Here is a 12,988-nt window from a genome sequence, read left to right as displayed (position 1 = left end):
CACCTCGAGATCTGTTGGTGTTCTTACCCTTTGAGGGATTCGTGCCGCCGCGTCCTGTCAGCGTCTGGACCACATACGGAGTTTGTCGGTACCAAACAAAAGGATGTTTTTGGTATTAATTAGCACGGCGGCATCGCCACGGCCTGTCTTTGCTCGTCCAAGCTTATCGCCTAATTACAAAGGGCACCGCGAGGAGCAACACTATAGTCATTTATGTCGGCTCATATTCATTCCTTTCAAAACATTATATGTCTGTGTGTTTGTGTGCATGTGTCTGTATCATTGTGTATGTGTGTGTGTGTGTGCGTGTGTGTTTGTGTCTGTGTGTGTGTTTGTGTGTGTGTATGTGTGTGTGTGTGTGTATGTGTGTGTGTGTGTGTGCGTGTGTGTGCATGTGTGTGTTTGTGTGTGAGTGTGTCTGTGTGTGTGTTTGTGTATGTTCGTGTGTGTGTGTGTGTATGTGTGTTTGAGCATGGTGCCTTTGTGTATGTGTCTTTTTGTCTGTCTATGTCTGTCCATGTGTATGTTTCTCTGTGTACGTTAGTTTCAGTATGTATGTATGTATGTGTGTGTGTGTTTGTGTGTGTGTGTGTGTGTATTTGCATGTGCTTTTACAATACAAACCGTCCTCAGAGTCTGTATTTATCCGATTTTCCGATTTAAATCCCAAACCCAGATTTGCCATGCATTCTCAGTGCTATATAACGTTTATCTATAGGACATGCAAGGCGTAAAGTCTGCCATCTTAATAGAGTGTGAAATACTGGAATTCTGTTTTTAACCTAGATGTATAAAATCATATAACATTACCCTTTAGCTTTTACCTATATCAGAACATACACTTCAGAACATTGCCTACTGATTCTAGTCATTCTAAATCTAAATTGATCGCCGTAACTGTGTTAGTATAACACTCTGTTAGCGCCTTTGTTAGACTATGTGTGATTAACAACGCCGCCTTCAAGTCACAGTTTACACAAGACAGGTGTGTCAGTGTTTGCAAATATTTGTCATCGATAGAAAATAGTTTTCTGCCAGATGTCGGAATTTTGCTGGCCGTGGTTCGAGATGTAAGTGCCGTATCAAAACTGCCGATTCAAAGGAGTGTCCAAATTATACAAATGAACCTTCTTCAGTTGTTTCAGAGTATGGTTATAATTTCATTTCGCGGTGTTGATAGTATAGTTATAATTTCAGTCGCTACAATTTCATAGTTTCACAATTTGAGTCACTATGATTTTAGCCGCCAAAATGACTACGTTTTTACTAAATCACAAACCCACTTATTTTCCAATGTATGGGACAGTTTATTAACTACAGCCTTTTAAGGCAAATCCAATAATATATGCACCTTCAGTTGATTAGACATTAGTGTAATGTATTCTTTCGTTTTCGTTCGAAGAAATATTAACAAAATGACGATATGATAGACGTACGATCTTTGCACGATGGTAATTTGAGGGCATTCTTTCAATAATCATACCTATGTCGTGTAAAATTCAGTTGCTGAAAATACAGTCCCAGAACCCAGCTTGTCGGTTGTATTAGTTCTGCTTGCTTGAAAGTACGTCGTACGACATCAAAGACTTAGTCGTACGACGGCCTACGTCCAATATAACCTTGCTGTATTTAACTGGTGTTGCTTGGTGACTGTTTTTCTCCATGTCACAAGTACGGCCAGGTCACGTTCGTCTTTGTCGTGCGACCGCGGTTCACGGCAGATAAAATTCGTAGGACAGTTGTGTATATGTCGTACAAAATTATCCTGTCTTGTAACAGAAATGGTTGTCCTAGATACGTATGTAGCACAGCTGAAACGTCTACGACAAAAATATATTCAGACGAACGCGACCAAGCCTTGCGTTATTATGTAAATTGACTTATGTTAAACAGGCTTCTATCCTACGATGCAATGCAGTTCTCAGAAATGACCGCTAGGTGACAGCGAATCCTACAATCAGCACATGTTCCAATAAATAGACATGAGAGAGGGTCTGAATGCTCTTTTCCGAAAGGCGTAGGCGGACCTTTTTAATTACCCGTAAGTTCGTAATTCGTGGTGAGGAGTTTATTATTAGCATTTCCGGTCAAGCGCATAGCCTTCGAGGTGAAGCGTATTCGAGCCCGAAATTTCCCTAATCGTAGTTTGACCTCCCTTTTTTTTTGTAAACCGTAGCGGTGACACTGGCATTTAGCTGTTGTCATTGAATTTAGCTGAGTCAAGCAGCAAAATTTGCCCTCAAACTTCAGAAAATAGCGTTTCAGATGGTCAAGATTTCGGTTATTTTTCCGGAGAAGGGGGCATACCCCCGGACATTGTACTCTCCAAGCAGAGGTTAGGCTCCGGCTGTTTTTAACGTTTAAATTTTTTAGTCGTTTTTATCGGGCTTTCTATCTTTTTTTTTATCTTGCTTCAAGGAAAATGACAAAATAGAAAGCACGATATAAACGACTAAAAAAAAACGTTAAGAAACAGCCGGAGCCTAACCTCTGCTTGGAGAGTAGGACACTGTTGCGCATTTTTACCAGCCAAAATGGAAGCGCCGGAATCTACCCTAGAGTACTAGTAGTGTCAACATATTGTAAATGCATTTAAGTTCCCGGGGATTTAATTTCGCGGTAGAGGGAAAAAGGACTTTTCGCGGTGGCATTAATTTCGCGGTAACACCACAGACGGCAGTCTAATACCATAATATAAAAATGTTCACATTGGTTTTAAGTTCGCGATGAAGTGGTCACCGCGAAAACCGCGAACATTAATCCACCGCGAACACTTCTGCATTTACAGTACCTAAACGTAGCGTTTTTTTGCCTTAGGGTTCATCATGTAGACCACCGTCAGAAAAGGACGTGGAAATTGTCACGTACACCAGTTTATTTTCACAACAGCCCGTACGTACATCAGTTAACATCTGGTCACGGTGTTACGACAAAGATTGATGCACACGGGCTGTACGTACAATAACAGATCCGTAAACACAAAACACGTCAAAGACCCCACACATACAGTCAACATGCAAACATACTATTCGAGGAGGAATATATATTTTCAAATTTCATGGAGGCCAACTTTGAGGGACTAAATTTCAACATATTGCTTTATGGATAATCGATGGATAAACTCAAAGCAGATATGGGAAAGCAACATTACGTTTTCTTTTTCATTTTTATAGCTAGTTTTATAGCTGACCGCGTTTTAACGGAAAAAAAAGTTTACGTGGAGATTTTGCCTCAATAATACATTTGCTCTGCATATCTGAGATAAATTGACGAATAGAAAAGTTCCACATACAGTATGCTTCCTTCAAATTCAAGCCACATTCACACACATACAAAATGCGCGCGCGCACACACACATACGCACACACATACACACACACACACACACACACACACACACACACACACACATACATGCGCACAAACCCGCACAAACACAAACACACGCACGCACACGTCGGAAATGCAAGTATATGCCGGGAAAGGCCTTCAGGTCAAACAGTTCCTATTTTTTCTTTTGCCCTACCCCTACATTCAACAAATGAAATATCCCTTTTTCACATACACGGCATGGTAAAAGAACTAGCTAATTTCAAAGGCCGTCAGTTTCCGCCCAAGCGTTCACCTCACAGTTCAAGAGGTCGGGTGAACTAAGTGCAGAGAGCGGAACCCGTAACTCAAACATACGCTAACGTCCTGTCAACTATAACCTTCATACGGGCTTTTATCTCCGAGCAGAGGTTCGGAGGTTCAAACCCTATTTCAGTATTTGTGATTCACGATCGTAATAATAACGTTTACCTACAAGTATATAACTGCAAAAAAAAAAAAAAAAAGCAATTTAAACGTAAAATTCTGTTGAAACCCTGACTTTAATTTTGTCCTGAATTTCTTAACTAATACAGGGGCAAGACCACGCTTCAACATTCATTAACTATGAACAGCATACTAGTATCCTCATAATTCCAAATACAGATTTCTGTCGGACACTTATATCACGTGAAAATCACGTGTACCATCCCTGGTTCTCCTTCCCAGAACATTGCTGGATGTTGACGTCACACAATCTCGTTCCTAGACCTAGTTCCAGGACGTACATGTTATATGTACAGGGTTTTCCTGTTATGGTTACAAATTGTCACAAGGAAGTCGCAAAAGTCTGGGCTAAAAGATAAGCAGTTAGTCCAAAACTAGGTCTGGAATCTTTCTGATCCTTTCTTACGTGGAAGAAGAAGGAATACCACTTTCTAAGAAGACACCAAAAGTCTTGGGAAAATAAATACAGCCGCTACATCATATATTTGTTTTCTCTTGTTTAATTTGTGGCTCATTTTGTAGGTCTTTTCTCCACTGTTGTTTGATAATCGCATTATACTGTAATTATAAATGGTACCAACTGAAACAAAAAGGTTTACAAAACGAGCCAAAACCACACATCTACTTAGAGCTTCGATTTCTTCTACTTATATTGAGAGGCAATTTTGGCACACATGTATGTTTAACGTCACTATACAAAGACAATACAAATTTCCACCTATAAAGGCCACAGCAAGTAAATCTTATGGATGATATTAACGCGCTAATTAATTTTTGGCTGATTTCAACAAAAAATGTCCCAACCGGAGACGGTTAATATAAAGAGAAATTACCAAAATGGGTAAATATTTTGTGTTGTAGCCTAATGGTCATATTTGTAGAAGTGACACTAGCAAGGTAGCCATGGCTGTAGTTGTAGAAGTGAAACTGCAATGTAGTTTGGCAATTGCAATAGTGGGAATATGGACACAATAAGTGAAATTACTAACTTGTTTTGTGGTCTACCACACTAGTGTCAGATTTACTACAATACCACACTTTTTAATACAGGAATAAATGGCTGTGATACCATGTTTTGACACTTACATTCTTTTTAAAACATTAAGGTGTCTATTTCCAAAATCACTTTTTCACCTATCTTGTTTTGTTCATTTCTTGTTTGCGGAGGATGTCATCCATAAAATTCACTTCTTGTGGCCTAATTCAAACTACAGTGACTTGATATGTAAGAACGTTACATTGTTTTTGACATGTACAGAACAGTTAGATTTGAGTTCCACGTTTTGATAGTGCTTTACTGTAAACTAATACTGATATCATATTCATGAAGTCGATAATAAGGTAGCCAGAATACACGCAATATACATGTACTTCCATATAACAACCTAAACCTATGGAAAGATTCTCCAAACATTTTAGAGGGCTAACATTTATGATATTCTCGTCATAATAGTTCTAGCAGAAACAGATACTTCAAGACAACTTTCTTAGTGTCTTTCTTGACCTAACTAGAAGTAACGTACCCATCTAAACCTTTACATCAAGCATCTCTTGTTTAAAAGTTCGGCAAAAGCACCAATAGAAACCTATGGCTGTCATGAATATTTACATAAACTGCACATACATATATTTACAAGGATGAGGAATCCCCAAGTACAATTATAGCCTATCACCAAGGCTTCGGGCAATCATCCTGCCTTCGTAGCCTTAACCCCAGGCTTCTAAGGCTGCTCCTCCGGCGGTACTCTCGTGACGGTCTCCGCCGGGGTGCCTTCCGGTTCGCGTTCGGTGCCACCTGCACCTCCTCCCCGAAGACATCATCGTCGTCCCCCGCTGTTTCCTCCTCCTCGGCCTCGGCCAGGGTGGGCATGGTACTGGAGCCGGGCGGTAGGCGGGACTTCCCCCGTAGGGCGTCTAGCCAAGCCTCGCGGTCGTCCCCGCTCTCCGCCGAGAACACCACGGCGTCGCCCTCCCCAGTTTTCGGGATCACCTTGAAGTCTGTGGCCGAGTCTAGCTTCTCTAGCCTGTAATAAACATTAGAAAATGTATCAAAAATGTCTAGACGTTAGAAATTCCTCTAATGCTTGTTAAAGCCCATACTCATCCCATACTACTGTAAATGCATTTAAGTTCGCGGGGATTTTATTTCGCAGTAGCGGGAAAAGGGACTTTTCGCGGTGGATTAAAGTTCGTGGTAACACCATAGACTACAGTCTACAGACTACATAATAGAAAAATGTTCGCTGTGGTTTTAAGTTCCCGGTAAAGTGGTCACCGCGAGAACCGCGAACATTAATCCACCGCGAACATTTCTGCATTTACAGTATGCACTCTTGTATAAATGCTAAATGGCGGGAACATGGACGATAGTTTACAATAGTCGATGACGTCAACTCTTCTAAATTATAGGTCACTCCATTAGTAGTTGAATCGCCCATTCAGCCACGCTTACTTAATGATAAAGGGCATGACGTTCGCTCGTCTGACACTGACGCAGGAGTTAAGATGAAAACATGAAGTTCTGAGACTTCTCTAAGCCAAAATCAATCTTCTAAAAGACCAGACCTAGCAATCAGTGGTGTAAGGGTTACTGAGTGAAAGTACTTGAAACCGTGTTTCTTTCAAAGGACTTTGAACAATCTGTGCAAATAGATGCCAATTTGTTTGAAAGTCTTTCGAGAAAAACGTTTACATGATCTCCGTAATCTACGATCTCTGTGCTAATGCTTTGAGCAATGGGTTTTTATCAAATTGAAAGCTTTTAGTGAATAGCCCTACATGTTCTAAAGTAGGGCGCAATCTTCCGTAGTGTTTTTCTTTTACTGATGCCCTTGTATTAGGCCTACGTAATATCCTCTGTGGTTGGTCAACCTTGAATTTGATTTGGTTGTACGTTATGGAACTAACCAATAAGGAAATGGCCCTGAAAATGATGGACAGTTATTTGTTACGGCTTCCGATTCCGTGCTTTTCCTCAGACGTCAGTCTGGCGGGACCTTAATCCACGTTTCCCGCGCGCGGGAAAATACCCTTTTCTTCACATTAGGCCATGTTAATTTGATTATACGGAGAGCATCATCTCGCGCATAATGAAAATAAATAAATAAAATTCGACCACACTGTAAAGCGTACAGCAGGTTCAAAATGAGAAAACAAATGCCGTAGCTGGTAAAGAAATGTCGGAAAACGTATACAAAACAGATTATGCCAAGGCCAACTCCAATGTCAAATTTCAATGTCAAAGAAGAGAGCGTGAAAGAATAAAAATGAAGAATCTATTGTTCGTGTGTTCAGTCATTTGTTCAACCTTCCCGACCACCTCATAATGAAGGCAAATTTTATGGGGGGCCAAACTTGGGGTTATTCGCACGCTCGCATCACTTTTGGGGTTCCCAGAGGATGCCATTAGTATGATATCAACATATCTGCCTCCGATAGCAGGACCCCAAGCGGGCTGTTTGACATTGCCGTTTATCTATTGGCTAGTATTGCTGATTAAATTAGATATGCTGTTTTCTGATTGGTTTTGAGGACAACTATTGAAACATTATAGCGATCAATCAATCAATCAACCAGCTGAACCAATCAGAGAGCAAAACAGTGACATTACAACGTCCAATGAGGAGGCACTCTGTCGAGGCTAGGTTGAGGGACTGACTACATATTTTCTGTTGGTTCGAATAGGTTTTCGCGTTTTCATTCTATGCAATTACGTTTTGAGTGGCATGTCACCAAATCATGACGGTTACAATGCTTGTTTTGATGACTCTCTACCTCCGTCGTCTTTGTGTGATGTTTGTTGTCTTTAGCGTCTGTCTCTTTTGGGTAACTTCAGCTCGTAAACAGGTTGTTTTCGAAGGTATCATGTTACAAATAATGTCCCCGTGTCCTCAATATGTCCAGTCTAGCTAAACGCCAACTTTTCTTGTATCCTAGCTCTAAGTCTCATTTCTCAACTTGTAGTTATTAATCGTTAACTAAGTTTTATGATAGAAGGACGTCACATATACCACACTGAAGTGTGGCGTATTTGTTATAGGTCGAACGTCACGTATTTTACGTTCCATGTGACGTGAATTGAGGAACATGTCACGTAACGTTTTATAGCTCTCATATTTTTGAAACAAATGTATGGCCTTACCACCTTGCAGTAGAGTAGCCGTGGCGACTTACGAAAAGAGTTGTCAGTACTAGTGCTATATAATACAGTCACATAACTTCATAACGTAACATATATATTCGGCCTTTCCTAGCGTGCGATTCTTTAATAGCGGGTGCATTGTACGACAAAAACGCGCCCGTTGACGCAGGATTTTCGACAACCAGAGAACGTCTGAATTTTGTACGGCACTTCTACAACTGTTTTACGAATGCCCGATTTGCTGGGCGCTGTACTGAGACAAAGTTAGCCTGGTATCCAGCCGTAATGTAGCTTCCGAAGTAACAACTCTAACCAGGCTAAGACAAAGTCACAAATGTGCCCGGGGCCATTCGGAACACTGTCCAACTTGCTACAGCTACATAAAAGTGTAAACTACAAAATAATGTCTTACCTGACGTGCCGAAGTTTTAAGAATCCGTACTGTTTCCCGTAGGTCTTGCCACTGGACACCACAGCGTACGGGTCCAGTGGTTTACTGTACACCTTGACCACCACCCGCTGTCTGTAGACCGGACTCTCCGGCTTGGAGAGGTGGAGCCAGCCGGACTTGGTGGGCTCGCCGGCACAACAGCGACCCATCCCCGCCCGGCAGCACCCACACTCTTCGGTCAGAGGGTTCGACATCGTACGGTTGTCTGGCATTCTCGGATGCTCAAATTTAAAAAGGCGATAGTCCTTATAAAAACTTTGGAGAAATTTTCACAGAGACGTTTCTCTTAAGAAGTCTGAGTCAGAACTGAGCGGGACAGCACCGCTTCCCGCCTTTTATACGCGCGTTCCTAAAATAGACCACCTGTCTTACGATGTGGGGCTCGCAAGTCGTTTATGGATACACTCGTGTTATCATTTTAGACATTCGAATTCAATATCAATTCAAACAGAATGCCTTCGTAGTTCACCTTAACAAATTATGTGTAGTTTGTCTTCCATTTTTGTATGATTGCATTCTTTTTCAAGACCTAGTAGCTTACGTTCTCTAAAAGTACGGTTATCACGTAAACTCCTGCATAGCCCAGCTTTAAACTTTAACCCCACAGGCTTCGGAAGACCGGAAGTTCCTATACCGAGAAATTGCAGTGACGTCAGAGGCATATCGGGTTACAGCGTGGCACCGTTCCATGTAATACCAGGTAAACATTAAGGGATTGAACTACAAAACACTTTAGTGTCTAGGATTTGCTACAAAAGAAGACTTGACAGGGATAAAGCATTCAATCCAACATCCAATAAGACACAATTAGTCAAGGGTGCCGTGAACGAACATCACGAAATCTGTTTTCGCAACGTCTCAAAGCAGATGTAGGGTACGCCTCAGAGTTTTTAACAGTTTAACGTGTTTTGCAGTGTATTGTACGCCCCAAATTAGGGGTGGGTACCGCTACATCGTACAAGGGTTTCATTCATTTCTACAAAGGTTTACAGTCTATCATACAGAGGCAGTTAGTCTTGCAGGATTTTAGAACGCCAGTGTGAGTCAAATAGTCCACAACTTGAACAAGTTTTCTCATACTGAATCAGGTCCGGACCTGGACCTGATCCTCTGAACCTGAACCGGAATTTTCTGTACCGGTACCCACCCCTATCTTCTCTCAAAACACTGAGTCACACGCTACATCTACTTGGAGTTGGGTTTCCACCTGCTAAATCTGGATCGTCTGGAATTTTTTTACCTTATTTTACCCACAAAAGTTAATATGATTTTGGATTCTGTTATAAATCACAGTGGTCACAGGAATGGTTATTTGGCCCGGGTAGTACCCTGGGAGCCAGCCAGGATCGGCAGCTAGAACAGTTTATTCGGTGGCCCAAGACAGTCAGGCCCGCCCGATCCCCTATTAGCGCCCCGGGGAGTTTAAGCCTGGCGAGGTCCACCTGCCCTTATCCAAGGACAAGGGTAGCGATAAGTCCTTCAGGCTTAAACTCCCCGGAGTGCTTCTGTGAGATCGGGCGGGCTGACTGCCTTGGCCCCCCCGAACAAAACTCGCTAGCTACCCGGTCCTGGCTGGCTCCAAGGGTACCCGGGTAGGTTTGGGTTGGGTGTTATGGCTTCACAGTTCTCTTTTAGTCTTCTTTTCTGATTTACGTATACCTAAAACAGAACGCTTACAATAAGAGGAATACCGCAGTTGCATGCTCTGCAAAAACTGACGACACGGAACGAGCGGCGAAAAGGCGCTCAGCAGAGGTTGCATGCAACTTTGGCTTTCTCACATTCTTAGGATGTTTGTAAACTCACGGAACAGAGAAGTAATAAACAAAGGTACTTGTGGCGTCTCAGCAATTTCTACTGTGTACAAAATACTGTAGATCGTGATATATTCGCGATTGTATTCATGTTGAGATGTTGTCGCTTCGTGTTATATTTCATTTCGGATACGGTAATCGTTTAAAACTGCGATCTTAAGACCGTAACGTAGCGAATATTTCACGATCTACAGTATTTCCTTTACATTCTGAACTTTTTTACCGCAAAATAATGTCCCTGCAAAAATGAATTGACCTACAGTATGGCCTTGGTAACATGGCCACCAATGTTTCAACTTATAAGTGTTTTAAGCATTTTTTTTCCTCAAGGGCCTTTACGTAAAGTAGCGAGGTCATTCTATGCGAAAGGATAATCAACTTAGCTATGTTTACATTCTATAAGAGCCAAATATCAAATTGAATTTTGTCCTTCAAAGACTTTGGGGTACAGTGTTTACTTATCCTCTCTCACAGAGGTAATTTAATCTCACAATCTGTTACTGATTTAATGTGATAATCTGATGGTCCTGACATCATTCTAGTACCAAGGACTCTGTGTTTTCCAATGGTCTAGCTTCGACAACATATTAATGACATGTATTTACTACGAAGAGATTCATATTGTGTGTATTTCGTTCTTTCTTTGTCTCTCTATCTAGCCATGTAAGAACAAAATAAGAAAAAGATAGACATGAACTTTTTACCAAGTCAAAATCACGTCCAGAACATAAGATACTAAGATAAGTGCCGGAATTTTAGCTACAGTGTCATATGAAGCCGCTAGGAGGTTGGCATTCTACCTACACACAAAATATCCCGTCCGTAAAAAGGCAGATGAGAGAGAAAGTAGAGAGAGAGGGAGAGAGAGAGAGAGACTAGAGAGAGAGAAAAAAAATAGCAGAGAGGCGAGACTAAGATTTAGAGAGGAGAGAGAAGGAGAAGAGAGAGAAAGAGAGAGAGAGAAAGAGAGGGAGGGAGAGAGAGAGAGATGGCCAATAAACAAAGTATTGACGCAAGACATGTCTTTGACCTTTAAGTATACTAGAGGATGTATATATGACAATATTGTTTTAACAGTGGTTTCTGTCAATTTCCTGTTGAGGTGAGCTAGAGTGTTGACTATAAACTTCCTTTCGGCACTTGTCAACATCAATGTGGCTCAAAGGAAGACAAGGCAAAATACAATAAGGACAAAGATCGGCGGAGAGGGGTAGGGTAAAGTGTACACGTTTTGGCACGATTGGACGTTTACCCGTAAGGGGTTGGGAGTGGGATGGGAGGTGTGTGTGTGTTGGGGGGGGGGGGGGGGGGGGGCAACATTAGCCGCCTAGACCCCATAATGACCCAAGATGAGAGAGCAGAAAATACAAATCATTGAAAACTCCTTCATGGGATGATGTTTTGTGAAATCTGGGCAGATTAGGGGAGGCAATAGTAGGATGAACTCTATACTTACGGATTAGCATTAAGTTAGAATTTGAGAGTATGCTTTTATGCTTTTTTAAGTTTTTGTCTTGAGATATTTTTCTTTCAAACAGCCAAAAATTTATGCGCGCACGGATGTCATCCATATAATCAAATCAACATGGCCTAACATGAAGTAATGTCCAATACAACAACTGTTTTACCCTGGGAGCCAGACAGGACCGGGTAGCTAGCAAGTTTTGTTCGGGGAGCCAAGGCAGTCAGCCCGCCGATCTCACATTAGCGCTCCGGGGAGTTTAAGCCCGAAGGAGTTATCGCTAGGTGGACCTCAACTCCCCGGGACGCTAATAGAAGCTCGGTGGGCCTGACTGTCTTGGGCCACCGAGTAAACTGTCCTAGCTGCCCGATCCCGGCTGGCTCCCAGGGTACAACTGTTTTGTCCCTCACTCCCACCACGTATCTAGTATACATGGTAAGACTTTGACTTTGCATAGTTAGGCACGGTTTATCGTCTGCGTAATCAAGTTTGTCAGCTCCAAGGCTCTTAGTGGGAAAACGTGAGAGAACCTAACCTCGAGCGCACCCGTGTGTTAGCACGAGGCCTTGGAAACGTGTTGAAGATCATGGGTACATGGCGTAATGATCAGGCTCAACTGTTAACTACACGTGCCAGACTTTCACGTGTACGCGCCCGTGCGGTCCACCGCGTGGAATCGTGTGGTGCAATAGGTATCAGTGTTTGAGGTACTGAGGTACTTGTTGGAAATAACTATGCGAGGCCTGATATAGCGATGAACATTGGTTTTGAGGGCTGACAGGAGGGAAACAACTGTTATCTAGAGAGTTCCAAAGTTAGGCAGTCCGGGTAAAGAAACTGCTGTTGTAGAAGGACTTGGAGATCGGTAAATGGACAGTATGACGATATGAGTTATAGATAAACCTTAGTTTTATGCTAAGAGGCTGTCAATGAAAAGACATTTAAGTAATTATTGGATAAATCATGGCCATGCAAGTACCGGTAAAAGGGTACAGGGAGGCAACATTTCGCCTTTTAGAGTGTCCTCCTTTGATAGACAAATTGATAAAATTTCCGTACAAATTTTTCTTTATTCGTTTTAAAGAATTTGAAAAACAGCTCTCTATACTCGTTATGGATTATGCATGTTTAAGTGTGTTCAGAGTCACGAGGATTTCATCACCCCAGCCAGGAGACAAATGTGCCGCTAGCTTCACTGCCAAACACGTGGCTTGCACTCACGTGTAAATGTCTACCATGCCCGTGGACTTGACTCATGGTTAAGACTATCGACAAGGGTACGCGTGTCGCCACTATGATAACAG

At 42.1% G+C, this 12,988-nt stretch overlaps 1 protein-coding gene across 1 annotated transcript; it reads right to left on the bottom strand.

Annotated features, from left to right (window-relative positions):
- Nucleotides 1–3,857: 3,857 nt before the first annotated feature.
- On the bottom strand, nucleotides 3,858–8,723 carry LOC118419724. Its single transcript, XM_035826255.1, has 2 exons — nucleotides 8,370–8,723; nucleotides 3,858–5,840 (listed from the first exon to the last, which is right to left on the bottom strand). The coding sequence occupies exons 1-2, from the start codon at nucleotides 8,618–8,620 to the stop codon at nucleotides 5,486–5,488; spliced, it is 606 nt and encodes a 201-aa protein (XP_035682148.1). The 5' UTR covers nucleotides 8,621–8,723; the 3' UTR covers nucleotides 3,858–5,485.
- Nucleotides 8,724–12,988: the final 4,265 nt, after the last annotated feature.

Source organism: Branchiostoma floridae, chromosome 7 (genome assembly GCF_000003815.2).
Source record: "Branchiostoma floridae strain S238N-H82 chromosome 7, Bfl_VNyyK, whole genome shotgun sequence".
In the NCBI taxonomy this organism is placed as follows: Eukaryota; Metazoa; Chordata; class Leptocardii; order Amphioxiformes; family Branchiostomatidae; genus Branchiostoma; species Branchiostoma floridae.
This window is presented reverse-complemented; position numbering and strand designations above follow the sequence as displayed.

Excerpts from the sequence above, each read along its gene's own strand:
- LOC118419724 (XM_035826255.1), bottom strand. The coding sequence starts at position 8,620 with ATGCCAGACAACCGTACGATGTCGAACCCTCTGACCGAAGAGTGTGGG. Across the intron at positions 5,841-8,369 it reads TTAAAACTTCGGCACGTCAG|GCTAGAGAAGCTAGACTCGG; the intron begins GTAAGACATTAT and ends TGTTTATTACAG.